The 23845-nt window shown below is 42.7% G+C and overlaps 1 protein-coding gene across 4 annotated transcripts in view; it reads right to left on the bottom strand.

Moving 5' to 3' along the window:
• Positions 1 to 4789: 4789 nt before the first annotated feature.
• ARID3A (AT-rich interaction domain 3A) overlaps positions 4790 to 23845 on the bottom strand; it is a 58469-nt gene continuing 39413 nt past the window's right edge. For 3 of the 4 annotated variants that reach the window (XM_088460348.1, XM_088460346.1, XM_088460347.1), the window contains exons 4-9: positions 21722 to 21794; positions 20335 to 20518; positions 18712 to 18962; positions 18297 to 18557; positions 12504 to 12596; positions 4790 to 8286 (exon numbers count right to left, since the gene is read on the bottom strand). In XM_088460348.1, coding sequence (XP_088316474.1) covers positions 8138 to 8286; positions 12504 to 12596; positions 18297 to 18557; positions 18712 to 18962; positions 20335 to 20518; positions 21722 to 21794 — 1011 coding nt within the window. In that variant the 3' untranslated portion in view covers positions 4790 to 8137. Of the gene's footprint in view, positions 8287 to 12062; positions 12422 to 12503; positions 12597 to 18296; positions 18558 to 18711; positions 18963 to 20334; positions 20519 to 21721; positions 21795 to 23845 lie in introns of those variants that run through there. The other variant, XM_088460349.1, reaches the window with a different exon arrangement.

Raw genomic sequence — 23845 nt, 5'->3', positions numbered from 1 at the left:
TACCAGGAGACAGATTAGACAAATATAATGGTTAAACAAACAAAACAATGTTTTGGGTCCCAAATGTTGTCATTAGCAAAATATTCAATCCTGGGATAATGTTGCTTATGCACTGTGAATATGTATGCACATACTACTAGGTTATATTTAATGTTATGCTTTTTTTTTTTTTTTCCTCCTATGTCAGAATCAATCTGATCACTTACAAAACTGACGACTGTGCTTTCCAACACACTGCTGTACTAAAGATAAACAAACAAAACTCAAAGACCATGAGAAAAGCAGATATGCCTTTGTTTTGTCTGTAAATGTCAGTGTCTATTGAAATTGTATATGTTAAGGTGCCCATCCACTAGGCGATTAAACCTAGCGATTGAGCGATAATGACAGTCGTTTTCACTCAATAGCTTGGTAATCGGCCGCAAATCGGGCAGTAAAATGTTACAAACGACCAGCGATGCGCGCCCGCTGGTCGTTTTTAACATCCATCATCGCCTGAACATGGCGGTCAACCTGACGACCGCCGTCAGGTTGCCATGTTCGGGGATGATTGATCTGCATAGACTGAACGTCTGAACGTACAGTGTATGCACTTCACCCCTAGGGGGACAACGGCCACGATTACTATGTCGTAATCATGCCGTAGTCCCCGCATCTAGTAGTGGATGGGCAGCATTAGGTTAGTAATCCACTGTATTTCTTTGGAATTATAATTTTTTATATAAATATTTATAATTCCCATTTGGATATAGCCTTCAATTGCTATTTCATGGTAGCTGGAAGACAACCTGTGCAAATCATGTACCTATATTTAATTTTCATGAGAAAGATAGAGACCAACCTTTTGGCAACTTCATGCAACATCAATCATGTATATGTCATAAGATTAATATTTTTTCCCTGCATTTCTGCCATGCTTTGCATATATTCAGTTATTGTAGTAGAGTTCATAAGTATTTAGCGCTGTGTATATACACATTTATAAAAAAAAAACTAGGGACTTGGCCATGCTTCAATTGGGAGCAATTTCATCTTGCCACAGCCCTACCAACCACAGCTCTAACAATCTACATGTCACTATAGTCCCCTGCATCACACCACAACCCCCTGCTGCTCACTCCTCCATCTCCCCACAAGCCCCACTGCTGGCTTGGGCCTGGCGACTGGGAAGGAAAGGAGGGTCATGGATGAGAGGTTTGTATTGCAGCTATCGTAACCATTATCAGAACCTTGGCACCAGTAAGAGAACAGCACTGACCTCCATGGGAGGTGACTTCTGTTCACAGAGCATGTGTGGCTGAGCAGGAACATCACGCTGGAGAGGAAGCACTTTAACGGTGGAGTGGTAGCCGGAGTCCGCCTGCAGGTTCAGCGTAGGGATGGACATTGGAATCCAATGGTTACAACCATCAATGTTTTTGTTCCTCTGGTAGCTGTTTTACCATTTGATGGTGGTAGTCCTATGTTTGCCACCGTCTAATGGAAATCATTTGATGGTGTTCCAGTGGTTGTTTATTTTTATTTTTTTTATTCCTGATAGCTATGCTTCTGCTGGCTCCTTCCTGGCTACTGTGTATGCATCAGGGCATCTTCATGGATTTGTTGGGAGGCTCTCTCTCATTCTGTCTGCCTCAGATGTGACCCTACTCAGTCCCTGACTTCCTCCCCTCTCTAGGCTGCTGCTAAGCAACAGGACACATTGCTATCTCTGATTGTCCTTCAATGTCTCAGAAAGCCAGAGTGCAGCCCTCACCCCTGCAGCAGCCAGTCTCTCACACAGAATGTTTTTTTTATGTGACTTGCTTCACTAAAACAGTCACAGCTCGGTTCCATTTTGTCACCGATAAATGGTTCATACACCTAAACCTTCCTCAACCAATGTATAGTGAAAACCCCTTTAAAATCCATTCAGTGGTTCAAAAGATAAGCTCCAACAAACACAGACCGCTAAACCGGGGACATATTTTTTATAATATATATATATATATACATAATATATAGACACAATATAGCTGCACAATATACATATACTTCTGTTTTACCCCTTTTCGAATATTCTTATCGAAGTAAATACAAATTGCTAAACCAAAACTGGCTGCGTAGGACGGAGCACCCTGAAATATGACAGCGCGACACATAAAAAGGAGGGACGCAATATTCCAATGGAGGAGACTTTTATGGGTTTTGCGGATGTAAGATATAAACTTTATTGATGGGCACTGAAATATAGTCCACTTCTTAGTTACATGAAATAGAAAACCAAGAAAAGGGAAGTAGTGACTTGTGAGTGAAATTATGATTTTGCACAGCCCTTAGTTCTCTGATCGATATAGGAGTACTGTGCAAATATTTCAGGCAGGTATGGAAAAATGCTGCAAAGTAAGAATGCTTTCAAAAATAGAAGTCTTTGCATTTTGTTCATTGATAAAAATAAACTATAAACTGAATGAACAGAAGAGACATCTAAAATCAAATTAATATTTAGAGTGACCACCCTAATGCACTGCTTCTGCAAGCTCCAACAACCGTTCCACATTCAAAGTCCATCAGATCGTGTAGCTTACCTGTTACTAATGAAGTGGATCACTCATGAAATATCTGCATAACTTCACCTTTCTATTTTTAAACAGATTCAGATATCCTATGCCAGCATTATCTGTGGATTAGCTACTTTGAATAAAAATGCCTGGTTGTCATAATATTTAACCACAATGTGTAGCCACTGTTACAGATCTAAGAAATCATTTTTTTTTTTTTTTTTTTTAGGAAATGCCAAAAACTAAACATACTAAATATAAAAAATAATAATTTTAATATATAATTTACTTACCTCAATAAACAAGCTTGGCATGCTGTAGTATTAAACAGTTCGATGGTGATAAGGGAGTGTTATATGTCGACGGTCATAATGTTTACATGAGAAAGTCAACATGGTCACGTTTATATTCTCCATGTAGGTTCCCAAACTCTGTCATTACAGTACAGGTTTTTCAGATATCATGCTTGCTCCAGATGGTTAGATCAAATTTACTGAGATACTAATTAAGTCACGTGCTCAAGCATGGATATTCTTAAAACGTGGACTATAATAGCAGAGTTTGGAAACCTCTGCTGTAGGCAGTAATGTAGTGTCGACATGTTACAATGTAGACATATTGTCTCTGATGGCTCAGCAGCGAGATTTACCTTGCTCCCGACGGCTGCAGTGTCCAGCACAGCTTCTGGGTCTCAGCAGTCATGGGACTGACTTCCAGGTCAGAGCTGCGATTTCCTGCGGTCTGGTGAGTATTTCTCCCCCAACCCTAATCCCTAGCCCTCGTTCTTGTGCCTAACCTAGAGGTCATCAAGTCTCCCCAACAGTTCAGGTTTTACGAGATATCCATGGTTGAGCACAGGTGACTTAATCAGTACCTCAGTCAATTTGATCTAACACTTGTGCTCAACAATGAATATCTCTAAAACCTGAACTATTGTGGAGGACCGCGTTTGGGAACCTCTGGCCTAACCCTGTGGTCATTATGAATGTCATAGTCAACCTTTTGACTACATGCCAGTGATAAGCAGGACATGATAGCAAATACTGAGGCTTAACAATCCCACTATCTTTAAAAGGAAAAAAAATATGAAATGAACAACATTTTTTATATATTTAAGTTCACAGTAATTAAGTATTGCCTATTACCAAAACACTGCTTTCAGGTATTGTTACATTTAGAGGCACCTAAATGTAACAATATTTTAGTACTAAGGCTACATAAGCAACTTTGCCAAATGGCATATACACAATGTTCACATGCAATTTACAGCATTTGTGTTTCCGGTCTTCAATTAGGTTTCTGTTACATGAGACATGCAAGCGACAATACCCATTCATGTGTGAATGTTCAAGGTTCACATGAACAAACGAGGCAGCAAATTTGTAGCATGCTACAGAACTAAGCACAACTGTGTCAGCTGCATGTTCAACAGTCATTTATATATCCTGTAATGTGTCTAAGTTAATTTTGTATTACAGATCATTTTGTATTGAACAGTCCCTGCTGAGAAGTACCACATAATTCAAACTAAAGGGGTAAATAAAATATATAACTTGGTAATGGCAAAACATACTAAACAGTTGCGCCTCATATAAACTATGTGTGCGTACGAGTGCTCAATGTTTTGACATTTTTATGTCTTATGTGTCTTAAGAAGATTTTAATCCCAAAGGCAAAAAAGCCACAATAAACACACACAATTTTAAAATATTTTTTTTAATATTCCATCAAGCTCAGTTACAATTTTTCTTTAAATATTCTGGAGTTTAAATACAATCTGCATAATGTTATAAAATGTAAACTTTCAGGTTTTTTTTTTCTTTTTTCTTTATACATTAGACTATTTATAATCACAAGGCTTTAATACCTGAAGAATTTGAGGGAGAAAACAAAGACAAAAACAAACAAACCTGTGAAATATGTTTCCAGCAATGTGAGTAATTACACTCACAGAGTTTTGAGGTAGAGATGTGACATTCCTGAGTTTAACCCCAACTATACCAGACGTTTCAACACACTTCAACAAAGTTGCCATCCACCCTGGTATAAAAGGGGTTCATGTGAATAATGTGCATTTTATTGTTTGATTTTTTTCACCACTAAAATTCTATAGCCCTGAAACACACAGAATAAATGCCAACCTGATCCATCCCACAAATACAGCTACTTCCATTACACAAAGCATAATATTCACAGGGCTACAGGACAAGGTGGTAAAATGATATTGACCAAAATAGATAGAAGATAGGTAGAAAAAAAAAAAAAAAAAAAAAAGGACATAATTCCCCATAAAAGCAAAAGAGAAATGAACAAAAATAAAAACACACAATAAATGAGAGTTCACAAATTTTGCTAAAATAATCTACTAACCCCTAAATACAAACAAAGCCATGACAGAGTATAGAGATGTGTCCCATCTGACTCCAGAAGATATGTGGCCACTTGGCATTACCTCGGCAGTTCAGCAAATGTAAAAAGAAGGCATTTAGTGCATCAGATGACAAGGAGAGGTATTATGGGCACAGACAAATTAAAAATGAAGGAGGGTAATGAGAAGGATCCCTGAGGTTAGGGGTGATGCAGTAGGGCAGCACTGTCAGTAAGCCTAACAAATATTATAGGCCTACTGAACAGTTATTCTGCCAAAAGCAGTCATTTCATTTTATTAGCAATTAGACTAGCATGTCAGAGAAACATGCAACACATGTTCTGACAATAGGGTACATATATTGAGGAGTATTCTGTATAAACTTGGGTTCTTATTGTCGCATGCACAACAAAACTGCTTCCACTCTACCTGTAGCACACCTAGCAAAGAAAATCTGTTTGCATGGCCACACACACCGGATGTCCCTTTAGCATTAATGAGGTATCTACTGATGGTAGGGTTTCATCTGCAGGAACTGGAGAGCAGTAAATAACAGAATTAGACACAAATATTAAAATGTTCTTATTTAAGATTAAGGGAAGCCCAAACCCTACAGGCAACATAAGGCAAATAAAACCACTTCATATTCCTTCCCTGAGGCAAACTATATCATGGTGAAAGCAAGCTGTCTGAGCAAAGCACTTCCTCTTAATAAGGAGCCAAAACTTACCCGCAAGCAGCTCCAGGCATCGGAGGCAGAGCCAGATTAAAAAAAAAAAAGTTTATACCCTGAGTTATAAAGTTAGCTCCATCCCCAGATTCACAAGGAGTGATTTATGTATAGGTGTGTGTAATATAATTATATATATATATATATATATATATATATATATATATATATATATATATATATATATATATATATATATATATATATAATACATACACACACTATATATTAAAGACACTTTCTACAAATTCTGTCTACACCCACCCAAATATTAGGAGAGAAAGGGAAAAGCAGTGTGAATGAGAACAGATGACGACAACACAATCCCTGAGTCTAACAATCCCATGCCCAGCACACACACGCTATAGTTACAAATATATAGATATTTAGAAAAAAAGTTACTTTATTTTAGACCAGTCTGTCTAATTTTATATATGACTCTTGGGGTTCCCCAACCACCATTATAAGGCCTCTATGACATAACATAATACATTGGATTTTGTTTCTCTGCCCATTGTTTTTCTAGGTGTGGTGGCATGGCTGCAATGAAATGCACTTTCTACTACTAAGGTTTTTTGTGGGCAGAAGAGGCATTTGAATGTCAGTAAGCTAGGAGACACCAGACACAGAAGCAGGACTACTACAGTGCAGGAACAGTTTATAAAACCTATCTATATTAGGTGACCATAAGAAAGGTACAATAAATCCCCAGGTGTGCAATATACAATACCAGTTTCCATAATGTGCAATTCATAAAACATTTCTAAGGGCCTTGTAGTAGGTGTCAGAAATAACACCACATGAAAAGAAAACTATGCATGATTTCAGATGGGACTTTTGCACTGTGTTTAGTCTACTGATGGAATGGATTGTGCAGTAGTGGCGTGTATGGTTAGAACCTCATCAAGATTCTCTAGGGCAGCACTTTCATTCCTTCCCCTAGAAGTCAGAACACTAAATCCAATTAAAATAAACAAAAACATAGCAATGTGACATACACTTAAAATGTCGGGAGTTTAAACACACTGGTGGGCACAGATTGTCTAGTAAGCTATAATATGCATTTGACCTATGGAAGCCAGTGGGACAGTAGTTACAGAATGTTTCCCATTGTGAAACCCCGCAAAAATTACATGTCACTTCTATAGGATGGTTCATTTCGGAACATGCACAAATGTAAATGTGTCCATAATTTAACAGATCTTTAAATTTATTGATGCCCACTACTGCCCAAACTTTCTGGATATTATTCCTACTACCTCTTTTTGGAACGGAGAGATTTAAAAAAATAAACTAAAAAAATTAAATAAAAATGTAACCCTTGACAGTTTACTAATCACAACCATTTGTAACCAGATTACTGTGTACAAAGGGTATATATGATCAGGGTAAGAAAAATCTAAAAATAAAAAAAAATATCCCCCAAAATATAAAATCCTAACACTACCACTTTAGCAGTGAAAAGATCGGAGTTCCAATATATACTTGGCAGTAGATAGCACTGTGCTGTAGCATGGACACATTAACCAACATATTTGTGAATGTTAGGATATATTGTATATATCACCTATGATTTTCCTTTGCATGCTTCAGTTTTCATTCTAATTACCAGAAGCACTTGCGTTGACAGAGCAATGTATTGCCAGCATGGACACATCAGAGAAAGGGTAAACACAGGAAAGATTGTAAGATAATAATCAGAAAAATCTAAAATTAACATGAAATAACCTGCTTTGTGATGACAGGTATTTTTGCCAGCTGATATGACCCGTATAAAAGATTGTATTGGGGCGGGAGTTAATGGAATGGTGTAGTCTACTTGAAGTTCAGATGTTGTCTGAACCTCAAAACTTCAGGCAACCACAGGAACAAAAATCAAGCAAAAAACATTCAGTGATCTGCATTCCCTGCTCCCTCTGATTACATTCCAGAGTCTGTGAGGGGTGGGAATGACCAGACCCACAAGCCGGAGCAGCAGGCACGTCCCATCGTGCGGATATTCTGTGCCCCTTAAAAGTCCAGAGCCAGGGATACAGCAATATTTATATATATATTTATATAGATTTCTTTAGAAGTTTACATTTTTCCTCCTTCCTTTAAGAATTAAAAAGGCATTTAGACCAAACAAAGAAAAAAAATAAATCTTAAAATTCCATAGTTTTTTTTTTCTAGCTATAAAAAATAAAATAAAAAAAATTGCATGTAAGTCAGTTCCGGAGCGCAAAGTTGAGGGGGTGGGTGATATGATTTGTGGTGGTAATATCTATATATATCTATATATATATTACAGTGCAAGAAGTGAGGTATATGGTCTTTTTGTTTGGTTTTACAGAGTAAAAGGGGTTTCAGGCCCCATACTGGCTCAGTCTGGACCCCATCTGAACCCTGCAATGCATTCCGGAGACTCGCACTGACCAGGAGTAATAAACCTGAGTGTGAAATACAGAGTGATTTCCATTCTTGTGTTTTTGGCGTTAGCTGTATTTGGATTTGGCGGCACTGTCAAGGTGAGGAACTGTTGGAATTGGGAGCCTGAGGAGCAGAAGGTGGAGCCAGCGATGTGCTACTGGTCGCTCCCATACTGGCAGTCCGGGTGACACTACCTTTGCCAAGTCCAGACGTCGAGGTAGGAGGTTGAGCAAACAGCACACCTATTAAAAACCGATAAAAACAGGCTTACATAAACTATATAGCCACCATATTTTATACAAAATGATTCTGAAACATAAATTGAAGAAGACAATAAAAAGTCATGGAAATTGACAAAATATTTTTAACATGAGAAGAAAAAACAAACAAACAAACAAAAAAACCCACTGATTCCATGCTGCCATCTAACAAACAAAAAGCTGTCTCTTATTAGAAAAGTTTTCCAAAGCAATCATTTATAACAGTAAGGCTGCCAATGCGACGCCCAATGGTGCAGATGAATGATATATCGGACGGTCAGTACACACTGCACGATCTGGTGAATGACCACCTGATATATCGTTCACCGGCACCACTGGCCTTGCTGGTGTCGACAGCTGGGTTGCTCCATCGGCCGTGCATTCAGGACGGTGGAATGAACCGATGAAAAGCCAGCGAGAGCATGCATAGTGGGTACACACTAGACGGTGTGCCTAAAATGTTGGCCTGATCCGCGGGATTGGACAACATATCGTCTGGTGTGTACCCAGCTTTAGGCGTTGATACATTCCAGGCATTGTATTCATCTCTCCTATTAAAGCAGGCCTTTTAAAAAATGGCTGAGAAGGTATCTATTGTCATTAATGGAAAGTCCTTGTGATGCATCAACAATCCGACAAGTGGTAATAGGAGAGATGAGCAAAGTAATGGACTGTTCGAGCCTACTGGGTTATTTAGGACACTGCAGAATTACAGGCACCCTTTTTCTTTGGTCATGAACAAGAAATATGTTCAGGACCACCACTCAAAGCATAACTGTTTAAAGACAGCTCTCTCACTCTCACCAACAGCTTCACATTTGTATACAATCCCTTCTAAAATAGTATAAAAACCAGTAGTGTTGGCAAAAAGCTAAAATGCCTGTTGTAACATTACGGGTCCGCCTTTGTGCATAAATCTACTAGTTTGCAGCCCTTAAAGAGCCTTTTATTTGATTAGAATACTGAAAGTCAATTGCTCAAGACACTAAACTGCCCAATGGATTAACATGTGAAGTACAATATAGAGAACCAGGTTTCAAGTGTTTTCAAAATCCCTAATTTGCCCGATGTTGACTGGTGTACTAATGGATTTAAGAATTCCTTTGGTAATTCAAACTTCAACTCACACAGGCACTTTAGAAAATAAATGACAGATGGTGGTTTGTGTGTTAAGGACATGTCATATGTTTATGAAAATTATTCTAAGATCAGTCTGTTTAATATAGGACTCTGTTGGTATATACTAATGTGTTTACATTAAAGCTTTCTGTATACTATCAAATGGTCCTCTAATCAAGTATGAAGTGCCAGGTGGACCATCTTCGCGCACACACACACACACACGCGCGTATAGTTCCTAAAAAAAGTCAACAGATTTTGCCCAGATTGTACCAGACAGTATTCTTATTACAAACCTGTAGGCGCTTAAAATTACATTTTCAAACTCTTAATTTATTTTTGACTGTAGATTTTAATTACTTTCGTTAATGAAAAATGCTCCTTGCATAAGTATAAGCCCTGCAGACCAGTCCCTGGTACAACCACTATTTGCTACAATAACAGCTTTAAGTTTGTTGGGTGTTGGGGTACTGTACGTTTCTGCCAGGTTTGCACACGGTTTGAATTTTTGCTCATTCTTCCTTGCAGATTTGCTCAAAATTGCTTTGGTTGGTTGGATGAAACTTTAGAATGAAATTTTCAAATAATGGCACGATTTTCAACCGGATCATTTCCCAGTTTTTGGCACCATTCATCAGTCCTTCAATGTTAACAAAATGCTTCCGTCCCCATATTTCCCTTTTGGGATGGCATTTGCTGAGAAATGGACGGTGTTCGTTTTGTGCCACAAATAGCATTAAATTGGTGGCAAAAAGCTAACTATTTGTGGGTATACGTTCAGGAAGCCGGCCGTCGCAATGCTGACAGCAGGTTTCCCGACTGTCTAATCGCAAGGCAACGGTTAAATGACAGACATCGAAGGTTAGGTTTATGGTTCCGGGTGGGGACTTAGGGTTAGGCTAGGGGGAGGGAGGGTTAAGCACCCTCGGGGGGAGGTTAAGGTTAGGCACCCCCCCGGGGGACTTGGGTTCAGGCGGCGGGGAAGGGGGGTTAGGATTAGGCACCCTAAAAGAGGGTTAGGGGGTAGAATTAGATTAGTTTATACTTACCTTTAGGATGAAAGACTGCTGTTGCCGGGATTTGAATCGCCGGCTATGTGGCCAGCGGTAATTCATACCAAATGCCTATTTGTCTCTTATGACCACAAAACCTTATACCACATTTTAGCTCAGTCACTATGAGATTTTCTTGCAGTAATAGCTTCTTTCTAGTCACCATCACATACAAGTCCATTGTATGCAAAGCTTTTGACATGGTTGACTTGTGCACCTTCACTTCAGTCTCAGCCCCTGACCTCTGCAGCTCCTTCAAAGTTATAGCTGGCCTTTCCATGGCCTCCCTTACAAGTTTCCATCTTGCTCTGATGCTGCGTTTTGAGAAATGGCCTTCTCTAGGCAGCGACTGGGTATTTTGATGCTTTTCCTATCTTGTACATGTCTATAAGTTCATTATTAAACCATTTAACTGGCTTTTTTTTTTTTTTCATTGAGTTGGGACAAGAACATCTAATACATACTTATCCAACACGATTTATAGAAAAAATAGTTTTTTTAAACACTTAACATTGATTTTTACTATATCGTTCATGGATATATATCAGACTATCAATGTTTGGAACATTGCGATCATCGCAACTTTAATTCCTAAGCAGCTGCTCCTCTGAGCAGCCGCGGGTTAATGAATTTCCATTTCCCAGGCTGCTGCTCTTCTCTGCAGCCGCAAGGTGAGGAGGCCCTGCAGTGCTGACTGATCAGCAGTGATTGGCAGTCACCGGGGGAGGGTGCAGATGGGCCAGGAGGTGTCTCTGTTATTGGCTGCTGCTGGAACATTATCTTCTGGCAGTCGCCCGCTGTGCATTTCTGACAGGTCACATAGTTTGCGACTATGTCAGTTAACGCACCACCTGATGTGACCATGCCAGGCAAGTGGTTAATTTTCTTATAATGCTCTTTGGTCTTGGTTTTCACAGCTTTCATTCAGATTCACAGTGGGCCGATTCAGAGATGTACGTTCATCCGATGATGAACGTACATCTGTCTTTTAGGGGTCGCGCATGTGCAGAACGAATTTCTGGTAACGTGGGTGTGTCGCCCTCGCTTTCTGGCATTGACGAGGCCATGGACTGCTTTGAGGCAGATTCCTGGCCTTTTACGTGACCAGCACCTGGCCAGGCTGTGGGAAGCTTCAGCTCCCTTAGCCTAACCAAAGAAGCAACCATTGGTCGCTATGGTGATTCCAGTCTGCAACGTTGGTCGCAGTGCTGGGATCACAAATACAGCAAGGAGGGGTCTGACACCACCTTTTGCATATGCATGGGAGATGTATGGATTTGCACAGCCGCTTATGTGCGGCTCTGCAAATCCACCCATCTCTGAATCAGGCCCAGTATGACCAATGTTATTTGCAAGCAACATTTTAGGGTTTTTTTCTACAATATTCTCTTAAATCATGGAATCAAAATTAATTTTGGGATTGTAATCTTAAAGGGGATGTATAATTGTACAAAGCCAGTGCATAAAATTTCAATGCAAAATGATAAGAGGAATCACCTTTAAAACCACATTACAAATATAGATTTACTATTATACACATACAAATAGGTTGCCTCATTGTTCATACAGAAAAACATTTATACTCTAACTGCGGGTAGTCTTGGACATTAAATAGAAGAGAGTTTAGTCAGGAAAAAGTATTCATGGTAACAGCATGCATCTCATGCTCACTAGAGTCCAGCCATGTTTTAATGCTTTAACATTGTACTCCTATTGTATAATAATTTTTTGTGAGTTGCCTGGATTGCAAAGCTTACAGAACAGAAGATATAGACATTGTTGAGGAAAACTGTTCAGTATAACATGGCAATAGGTGTGCCAAACAAGTTCTGAGGGACGACACTGAAGAAAACAGCGTAGCAGATGGAGGGAAAAATTCTGTTTCACTGCAGGTGTCTCTCATTGTCTCATTAAATGAAAATCCCTTGCAACCCTGTAGTCAGGTCCTTTTTAAAAAATATAAAAAGGTCAGAAGTGTGAACTACTGCAAGAGCTACAATGGAAAGGTAAGAGGACACAGCAACTTACCAGTGTACACAATACCGTTCAGCTCCACTGACATGCTAATACTGTTCGTTCCATTGGTCGTGAGGTTTACAGCAGAGTCTTGTCTGCCCTCAGCTAAAAGGGAACCAAAAAAATATGGAATTGTAATTTATCTGCATAAATGGCATTTATTCACATGGTTGTGAAGGCGAGAGGTTTAAATGAACTAGATACAGACATTGTCAGTTTTAAAACAGGGGTGGAGTGTGGGCCTATGCAAACTTACAATCAATCTCACACTACATACTCCAAAAGCAAGAGTTCTCAGCTGCAGTTCTCAAGTACCACTAACTGGTCATGGTTTTCTTTGTGCATCTTTAATTATGCACAGGTGAGTTAAGGTATGTATCCATTTGACGACTGTGAAATGAGTACACGATTAAGATATTGTAATCATGCAGTCGTTTCACAGTCTGTGATGTGCCTACACTGAACGATCAGTCGTTCAGTGTAGGCACATCAATCATTGCCGAACATGTTTGGGCGATGATAAATGTCAAAAATGACCAGTGGGCACGCGCATCGCTGGTCGTTTTTGTACTTTAAATTGCCAGATTTGCGGACGATTAACAAGCGATTGAATGATAATGATGTCGCTATCGTTCAATCGTCCTGTTTAATCGCATAGTGGATACGCACCTTTAGGGGCCTATGTATCAAAGCTTGATGAGAGATAAAATTGTGAGAAATAAATCACCAATCAGCTTCTAACTTACATTTTATAGGCTGTGTTTGAAAAATGACAGTTAGGATCTGATTGGTTAATAACATTGTGAGAGAAAATGTATCTCTCATCAAGCTCTGATACATAGGCCCCTTAATCTATGTTGCTGGGTCTGGTTCAGCAATTATCCTACAAACAGAAACCCTCAAATCATTGGATTAGTGGTTCTGAAACAGAACCCTCAGGTTTTTCCAACAAAGTAAGGTGTATATGTAGAAAAAAAATATATATATATATATTTTTCAGGTAAAATAAGTATTGAACACATCAACATTTTTCTCAGTTAACATATTTGTAATGGGGCTATTATAATTAAATTTTCACCAAATGTCAGCAACAACCCATGCAGTCCACACATGCAAAGAAATCAAACCATAGATGTCCATAAATTAAGTTATGCATAATACTGTGAAATGACACAGGGAAAAGGTATTCAACACATGAAGAAAGGGAGGTGCAAAAAGGCATGGAAAGCCAAGACACCAGCTGAAATCTATCAGTAATTAGAAAGCAATCCTGCCTCTAGTAATATAAGTGCTGATTCAGTCCCACCTGATAGCCTATAAAAAGGTGTCTCATTACCAAGGTGTCACAAAAGAAACATCTCATGATGGGTAAAAGCAAAGAGCTCTCTCAAGACCTTTGCAACCTTATTGTTGCAAAACATACTGATGGCATTGCTTACAGAAGGATTTCTAAACGTTCCAGTGAGTTTGTTGGGTTCATAATCCGGAAGTGGAAAGACCATAATTTCACCATAAACCGGCCACGACCAGGTGCTCCTCGCAAGATTTCTGACAGAGGCATGAAAAGAATTATCAGAAGAGTTGCCAAGAGCCAAGAACCACTTGGGAGTGTTTCAGAAAGACCTGGAATTAGGTACAATTGTTTCAAAGAAAATAATACAGTAACGCACTCAACTGCCATGGCCTGTATGCACGCTCACCATGCAAGACTCTATTGCTGAAGAAAAAGCATGTTGAAGCTCATTTAAAGTTTGCTGCATAACATTTGGACAAGCCTGTGAAATACTGGGGGAATATAGTCTGGTCATATGAGACCAAAATTGAACTCTTTGGATGCCATAATACACACCATGTTTGGAGGAGAAATGGCACTGCACATCACCCCAAAACCATCATAACAACAGTGAAGTTTGGAGGTGGGAACATCATGGTGTGGGTCTGTTTTCCAGCATACAGTACTGGGATACTTCATATTATTGAAGGAAGGATGAATGGAAAAATGTACAGAGACATTCTTGATAAAATCTACTTCCATCTACCAGGGTGCTGAAGATGAAACGAGGGTGGACATTTCAGCAAGACAATTATCTCAAACACACAGCCAAGGACTCTCAATTGGTTTCAGAGAAAGAAAATAAAGCTGCTAGAATGGCCCAGCCAATCACCTGACTTGAATCCAACTGAAAATCTATGGAAATAACTAAAGATCAGAGTTCACAGAAGAGGCCCACGGAACCTTCAAAATTTGAAGACTGTGTGGAAGAATGGACCAAAATCCCACCTGAGCAATGCATGGGACTAGTTTCTCCATACAGGAGGCATCTTGAAGCTGTCATTACTAACAAAGGCTTTAGTACGAAGTATTAAATACATTTCAGTAAGCGTGTTCAATATTTTTTCCCTGTGTCATTTCAGATTATTACACAACTTAATTTATGGACATCTATGGTTTGATTTCTTTGCATGTGTGGATTGAATGGGTTGTTGCTGACATTTGGTGAAAATTGTCATTACAATAGCCCCATTACATATATATTTACTGAGAAAAATGTTGATGTTTTCAATACTTATTTTACCCGCTGTATATATATTATATAATACAGGGCTCAACAAAACCCAGGGGCCAGGTCGTCATGGCGACCAGATTTGGCTGCCTGGCGACCAGATTTTCAGCAAGCCCCAGGCCGCCGCTAGTGTAGTGCAGACCGCGAACGCTGTCCACACTACAGAGTTTTACAATCACGTTTGTTATAGCAGCCGATGAGTCAGACAAACTCTCATTGGCTGCTGCGTCGTCCACGGAGCGAGCCGGCTGGAGCTCACTCATGAGCTCTGCCTTCCGGCTCAGCCCGCAGCAGGTGATGGGAGAGACATCATGACGTCTCTCCCATAGTGCAAAGCGGACCGGGAGGCACGGACAGCAGCGGTCATCGGCAAGAGCGGTGATCAGGTAAGTTGTGGGTTTTTTTTGTGTGTGTGAGGGGCACTGCATAGGGGGGGTCATTACTGGGGGCACTGCATAGGTGGGGGTGGCTGCTGCTGGGGACACTGTATGGGGGGCCACTACTGGGGCACTGTACAGGGTGGGGCCGCTACTAGGGGCAATGCATAGTGGGGACTACTACTGGGGTCACTGTATAGGACGACTACTACTGGGGTCACTGTATAGGACGACTACTACTGGGGTCACTGTATAGGACGACTACTACTGGGGTCACTGTATAGGACGACTACTACTGGGGTCACTGTATAGGACGACTACTACTGGGGTCACTGTATAGGACGACTACTACTGGGGTCACTGTATAGGACGACTACTACTGGGGTCACTGTATAGGACGACTACTACTGGGGTCACTGTATAGGACGACTACTACTGGGGTCACTGTATAGGACGACTACTACTGGGGTCACTGTATAGGACGACTACTACTGGGGTCACTGTATAGGACGACTACTACTGGGGTCACTGTATAGGACGACTACTACTGGGGTCACTGTATAGGACGACTACTACTGGGGTCACTGTATAGGACGACTACTACTGGGGTCACTGTATAGGACGACTACTACTGGGGTCACTGTATAGGACGACTACTACTGGGGTCACTGTATAGGACGACTACTACTGGGGTCACTGTATAGGACGACTACTACTGGGGTCACTGTATAGGACGACTACTACTGGGGTCACTGTATAGGACGACTACTACTGGGGTCACTGTATAGGACGACTACTACTGGGGTCACTGTATAGGACGACTACTACTGGGGTCACTGTATAGGACGACTACTACTGGGGTCACTGTATAGGACGACTACTACTGGGGTCACTGTATAGGACGACTACTACTGGGGTCACTGTATAGGACGACTACTACTGGGGTCACTGTATAGGACGACTACTACTGGGGTCACTGTATAGGACGACTACTACTGGGGGGACCATTTCTGGGGTCACTAATTAAAGGGGCACTGCATAGGGGGGGACCACTGCTGTGGGCACTGCAAAGGGGGGGGGGGACCACTGCTGTGGGCACTGCAAAGGGGGGGGGGGGGACCACTGCTGTGGGCACTGCAAAGGGGGGGGGGGGGGACACCACTGCTGTGGGCACTGCAAAGGGGGGGGGGGGACACCACTGCTGTGGGCACTGCAAAGGGGGGGGACACCACTGCATAGGGGGGGGGACCACTGCTGGGGGCACTGCATAGGGGGGACGGACCACTGCTGGGGGCACTGCATAGGGGGGACGGACCACTGCTGGGGGCACTGCATAGGGGGGGGGGGACACCACTGCTGGGGGCACTGCATAGTGGGGGGACACCACTGCTGGGGGCACTGCATAGGGGGGGGGGGACACCACTGCTGGGGGCACTGCATAGGGGGGGGGGGGACACCACTGCTGGGGGCACTGCATAGGGGGGGGGGGGACGGACCACTGCTGGGGGCACTGCATAGGGGGGGACACCACTGCTGGGGGCACTGCATAGGGGGGGGACACCACTGCTGGGGGCACTGCATAGGGGGGGGGGGACCACTGCTGGGGGCACTGCATAGGGGGGGGGGGACACCACTGCTGGGGGCACTGCATAGGGGGGGGGGGGGGACACCACTGCTGGGGGCACTGCATAGGGGGGGGGGGGGACACCACTGCTGGGGGCACTGCATAGGGGGGGGGCAGAACCACAGCAGGGGACACTGCATGGGGGGGTTGAACCACAGCAGGGGACACTGCATGGGGGGGTTGAACCACTGCTGGGGACACTGCATGGGGGGGGGGGGGGGGAGAACCACTGCTGGGGACACTGCATAGGGGGGGGACCTACTGCTGGGGGCACTGCATAGGGGGTGGGGGGACCACTGCTGGGGGCACTGCATAGGGGGTGGGGGGACCACTGCTGGGGGCACTGATTAAAGGGGCACTACATAGGACGACTACTATTGTGGGCAATGCATAGAGGTGACCACGTCTGGGGGCACTGTTAACGGCGCACTACTGGGGGCACTGTATATGGGACACTACTGGGGGCACTGCACAGGCGGACCACTACTGGGGGCACTGCATAGGGGTGCCCAAAGCATATTCTTGCATCTGGGCGCACCACTCTAGTTCGGCCACTGTCGGCAGTGGCTTTGCTTGCCCGGGTTTTTTTGAGTGCGGAGGGGTGGTCTTTCTGGGGGTTGGTTGCCTGGAGAGGGGGGTTAGTTGCTCAGTAATGTGGCTGTGGGAGGGTGGTTTACCTGGGGTTAGTGGTGTGGCCATGGGGATTGGTTGCCCGGGGCGTAGGTGCTCAATAATGCTGCCCTAGGGGAAGGGGGGGTCTAGCTCCTACGCTTTCATCCTGGCTCCTAGGTTTTTGAAAAATTTGATATGTTACTTATGAATGAGGGTGTATGAGTTACTGAGCAGAGGGGGGGGAGAATCAGTGGGGTGGGAAGAGTATTTTTCATTTATTTGGGAGGATTTATTGGCCTTTACATAGCATTTATCTGGAACAATCAGAAAATCAATGATGAATCATTAAAAGGCTAAAACATTAATTGAGAATACTTAAGATTGTAAATATAGGTAATTCCAGATTTATTTAGAATATGCAATGAACTAAAATGTACCATCAGTAAGAGCAGATCAATTACTCAAGTTCCAGACACTTCCATTCCTGTGGTAAACATTAGTGCTAACATTTCTTACATTGTGCCAGATGGTAAACATTTAGGTAGTGCTTAAGAAACAAAACAACCTCAATATTCCATTTCTATCTGCATCCTTGGCCAGTGCCCCGCAGTTTCTGAACATAAATTACCTTGGCTGTTAATGCGGATATTCATGGGCAATTGTGTGGACATTGCCAGGAGGTTCTGCTGGATAGCTCGATGCACCAAGCGCTGTTGTTCCTCAGCCCCAAGTGCCAACTTTTTCTCAGGTGGCTCCCCAGACTCCAGCTTTTCTCTGAGATGCTCCAGTGCTGCTGCCTGAGCAGCCACCTGAGCTGCTACCATAGAGTGTCCAGACAAGTTCACTGGAATCCTGGACGGCATAGTCAAGGACATTGGAGAGTCTTCCTCTGCAAAGGAAAATACATTGCTTGTACAGATACATACAAGAGACACTTACATTTTATGTAATAAGACGACTGAAATACTGCAGTTTAAGGACTTGCTGAGATTAACCATTAATCGCAAATCACCCTCTCTGCCAATTTCACAATGCCCACTCACCCTTCTTTATCTTCTGTAAGGTAGTAAGGGAGCTTCCATTTGTTGCAGGACCTCCTAGCGCCATGGCAGACACCTGCATCTTTGAGGATGAAAGCATATTTGGAGCTCCAGTAGGGGAGTAGGTAAAAAGAGAACCTCCAAAGCTCTGCCTGCGCCCTTCCCGGCGGTTACTGTCAATGGCGGCCTGCAGCTCATTAGGATTACTAAGACCTCTCTTCTCACATTCATATGGGTATAAATACTTCATGTATCTGCAGAGGAGGAGAAAATGATAGAGGATATATTAGCATCACCAGCAGATCTCTAATTTAATGACTGGTTTGGCAATCTTGACTATCATTCTGTGAAGCTGAACCTCATAACATATTTTGTGTTACCCGGAGTTGGAAACCTCTCCTTGCTTGCACCCCATTGAAAAGCAAGCAAAAAAAACATGCAAAGTTTTCCTCCTGTAATTACCCGCAATGTATTCAGCCACACATTCTGTGTGGTGAGGTTTCAGCAGAACCACACATTTAATTCAATCACCCCCTAATAGTGTACTGCACTATTTGTATAATGGCTTCTATAAATCATAGAATTATTATTATTAAAAGGCAGCACACACACAATTATGTGCCAAGATGTAATGTCAAGAAATTTTGATACAAAAAAACACCAATGAAAATAAGAATAAAATCACACACACACACACACACACACACACACACCTTAATATTGTGTAGGTCCCCCTTGCTGCCGCCTACACATATCTGGGGAACTTGGAGGCAAAGTCAACACCTTGAACTCTGTGTCATGGCCTCAGACCATTCCTGAACAAATCTTGCAGTGTGGCAAAGTGCATTTATCCTGCTGAATGAGACCACTGAAGGGGTGTAATTGGTCTGCAACAATGTTTAGGCAGGTGGTACGTGTCAAAGTAGCATCCAAATGAATGCGAGGCAAGTTTTGCCAGGCCATGTATCTCAGCAGTACAATGTCCAGATAATCACACTGCCTCTGCCGCCTTGCATTCTTCCCCTAGTGCATCCTCGTGCCATCTCTTTCCCAGGTAAACGATGCACACGCACCCAGCCGTCCAGGGGCATTTCTAGAGAGGAGGCGGCCCGTGTGCAGTCTCCCTTCCTCTCCACCCGGCAGCACACTGAGCTGTGCGCGGCCAGCGCCGGAGTTAGAGACCCTGGGCACTAGAGTGTGCCCAGAGTCTAATTAATGCACAGGTCCCTGGACTGCGCATACGACGGGAAAATGGCCGCCGACGTGGGACTCCGGAGAGGCAAGTAATCTTACGGGTGCAGGGTGTGCGGTGCAGGGCCCCCCTGGACCCAGGGGCCCGTGTTCCCCGCACACACTGCGCCCATTATAGATACGCCCCTGCAGCCGTCCACATAATATAAAAGAAAACGTGATTCATCAAACCAGGCCATTGCATTGCTCCATGATCGCACTCTGACCAATCCGTAGCTATGCAGTACCTTTCTATAATAGCCAGCATTAAACTTTTTCAGCAATTTTTTCTACAGCATATACACACACATATATATATATATATATATATATATATACACACATACACACACACACAGAACCATTGTACGATGCCATATAAAAGGGGATACTTACTGTGTGCGCAGGGTAAAGGCCGCACTGGTGATTGAGGTTGGCAGATTTAGACCTTTGGTGATCTCTCGCCAGAGCTTCTTGTTGATAACTTCGACCAGTCCTCCTTTCTCAGTCACCAGGACATACAACATGTACAAGTCTAAGACCTGCTTGGCCATTATGGGAATTCTGTTAACAGGTGTTCCTAGTAGAAGGATCAACATTGTGAGCGTCCTGCTAAAATTCTTCAACACAACACTAATTTAATTTTTTTAATAGCTATTAAATATGCATAAGGACAAATGTGATCACCAAAAAGACCAATATACCATTTATTGGTAAAGCAATTAAACTACTTTACAATATGATGGGGGACTAACAATTTCATATTTTCATTGCAACAGAATTGACATGTGCAGCCGGGGCCAAAAGTTTTGAGAATGACACAAGTATTGGTTTTAACAAAGTTTGCGGCTTCAGTGTTTTTAGACCTTTTTGTCAGATGTTACTATGGTATATTGAAGTAAAACTACAAGCATGTCATAAGTGTCAGAGGCAATTATTGACAATTACATTAAGTTTATGCAGAGTCAATATTTGCAGTGTTGACCCTTCTTTTTCAAGACCTCTGCAATTCACCCTGGCATGCTGTCAATCAACTTCTGGGCCACATACTGACTGATGGCTGCCCATTCTTGCCTAATCCAAGCTTGTACATGTATGATCACAAGATCTCTTCCTAAATTTTATTATGAGGAGCATTGATAAAGCAATAAAATATAAGAATGACATTGGTAGTCTGGGGTAAAAGTAGTGAATTAAAATGTAGTTTAGGATATTTTGGACACATGCTCAAAATGCTGTCAAAATAATAGAAAAATAGACCACGATTGGCATTTGAGGGGTGGGGTGGGGGGGGAGAATCGATACATAACACAATTTAGGGTGTTATACAAAGGACATCTCCAAAAATAAACACAAGGCCATTATATGCAATAATGGGAGTAAACTACAGAAAACACTAATCCGACGGTTAACACACAGCTAATCATTTTGCTTGTAGTTTGTGTATTAACTCAAGTGCTTACATAAAAGTATGCATACATAGACCCAGCAAGGGAGGCGTTAACAAGCCCTCACCCGTCTGCCAGTAGTCCAGCATATTTCACTAATTGCTTTGTTGAGAAGACCAAGCACCCCCTGAGGGCAAAATGCAGGTGGGGGTCTGGAATGCAGCATTCTCAGGTGGGTGAGGCCAGTAAGATCAGATATACGGCCCCTAAGCTGGAAGTCCTGAATCATCCTCTCCCAAAACAAAACCCATATTCCACACTTCAGGAAAGATTGAGGGGTACTATATCTGGGTAGTGGACACCAATATACAACAGAACTAGTGCATGGTACTTACCCCGTTTTTGCATAAAACTGAACAAATCATCCAGAAATTCCTTCCTTTTAGGGTCCCCATCCAGTTCATAAAGCTATCAAGGAAAACAACAGCATTGGAAATCAGGTACATAAATACCGTAAAAGCAAACATATACATACAGTGCCTTGCAAAAGTAGTCCCCCCCCCCCCCCCCCTCTTGGCTTTTTACCTTTTTTGTTACATTACAACCTGTAATTCATTTATTTTTTTAATCTGAATTTTATGTGTTGGGTCTGCACAAAATAGTCTAATTTGGTGAAGTTAAATGACAAAATGATATCTCAAAAATAATCTTTTCAAATAAAATTCTAAAAATTGGCATGTGCATATGTAATCACCCCCTTTGCTATGACGCCCCTCAAAAGTTCTGGTGCAACCAATTACCTTCAGAAGTCACATAATTAGTGAGATGAAGTCCACCTGTGTGAAATCTAAGTGTCACATGATCTGTCAGTATAAACACAGCTTGTCTGAAAGGCCCCAGAGGCTGCACCACCACTTAGCAAGAGGCATCACCCCATGAAGACCAAGGAGCTCTCCAAACAAGTCAGGGACAAAGTTGTTGAGAAGTACAATTGAGAGCAGCCAGCATACTGCTGTACAGTGACAATATTGATTGGTCGGGCATGCTGGTTCGTCCAGCTTGTTTGTCCCATGCAATATTTTGTAAGTTAAAAGGGGAAAGAACGGGGAAAGGTCTCCTTCCCAAGGGGGAGTGCATATACGGTAGCCAATACACCGAGATATCTCACAGTATATGCCAGTGATATCTGCAGGGTAGAGTGAACGCTCAGAAACGGGCGGAGCAGTGAAACCGCTCACAGGATCATACAGAGAGCCTGAATGTTAAACCCCAGGTACATATATAACCTTTGTGGACCAGATTTCACTTGCAATACTCCACCCTTAACTTCCTTTAACCCAGTTCATCTAAGGGGAATATTATAGTTAAGTGTGGAAAAGGCAGGGCCGGGGCTACCATTAGGCAGCTTTAGACAGCTGCCTAGGGGCGCCGGCTACAGGAGGGCGCCGCTGAGTCCACAAACACAAACAATGAAAGATGTCTCTTTCAGTCCCTGCGGGGATACTGATGACAAAGGCTGATGCAGATATGTGTAAGTAGTGGGGGGCTTGTGTGTGTTAATGAGTGCAGACAGGCTTAGTGTGGGTGTGGGGGGGTGGTGGTGGTTTTATTGAGTGCTGACAGGGTTAGTGACTGTGTGGGTTTAAGAAGTGCTGGCAGGGTGAGGTGTATGTGTGCGTGTGGGGGGGTTAATGGGTGCTGTATATAATATACTGGGGCATGGATGTGTAGCAGTGTATTGGGGCACAGCTGTATAACAAATAATTTGGGGCACATGTGTGGCATATACATTAGAGGCATTGGGTAGCATGATTCATGGCTATGTGGCATACAATACATTGGGTGCACAGCTGTATGGCATATGTATTGGGGGCACAAATGTGTGGCACATTATGTATATTACTACTAGTGTGGGGATATTATGTATTGAGGCACAAACGTGTGGCATATGTTTTGGGGCACAAATGTGTGGCATATATATTGGGAGCACAAATGCGTGGCATATGTATTGGAGGCATTGATGTGTAGCATAATTATGAATTGGGGATACAGATGTGTGGCATATAATGAATTTGTGGCACAGATGTAGGACATGAATTGGGGGCAGGGCTGTCTTAACAGCAGTGTGGGCCCTGGGCAAAGCAATGCACTGGGGCCCCTAGCCGTACTCACGAACCACACCCCATTTTTGTCACACTGGATGCATGCCCACAGTCCCCCTTTCTAGTGAATAAATGCGGCACACATGAATTAGGCACACTGAGCAGGAATATGGCTGCTGCTGCAGCTCCCATTCTCCCCCACCGCGGCATCAATCCTGCCCTCACTACAATGTGACGTTGGGTTGTCACGTCTCCTTCCAACCTAATGGGCCGCCCCCTTCAAGCCAAGGGAATGATGCGGTGCTGCCAGAGGTGTAGCATGGAGCTGTGCTGCCTGGAGCAAGTGTATGCTACTGCCCCACCCCACTTCTACTAAAGTGCGGACGGGGAGGGGGCATGGCCAGCATTTGGGAGTAA

Source organism: Taudactylus pleione, unplaced genomic scaffold, assembly GCF_031769625.1.
Source record: "Taudactylus pleione unplaced genomic scaffold, aTauple2 ptg000044l, whole genome shotgun sequence".
NCBI lineage: Eukaryota > Metazoa > Chordata > Amphibia > Anura > Myobatrachidae > Taudactylus > Taudactylus pleione.
Note: the sequence above shows the minus strand (reverse complement) of the source record. Positions and strands in the feature narration are given on the sequence as shown.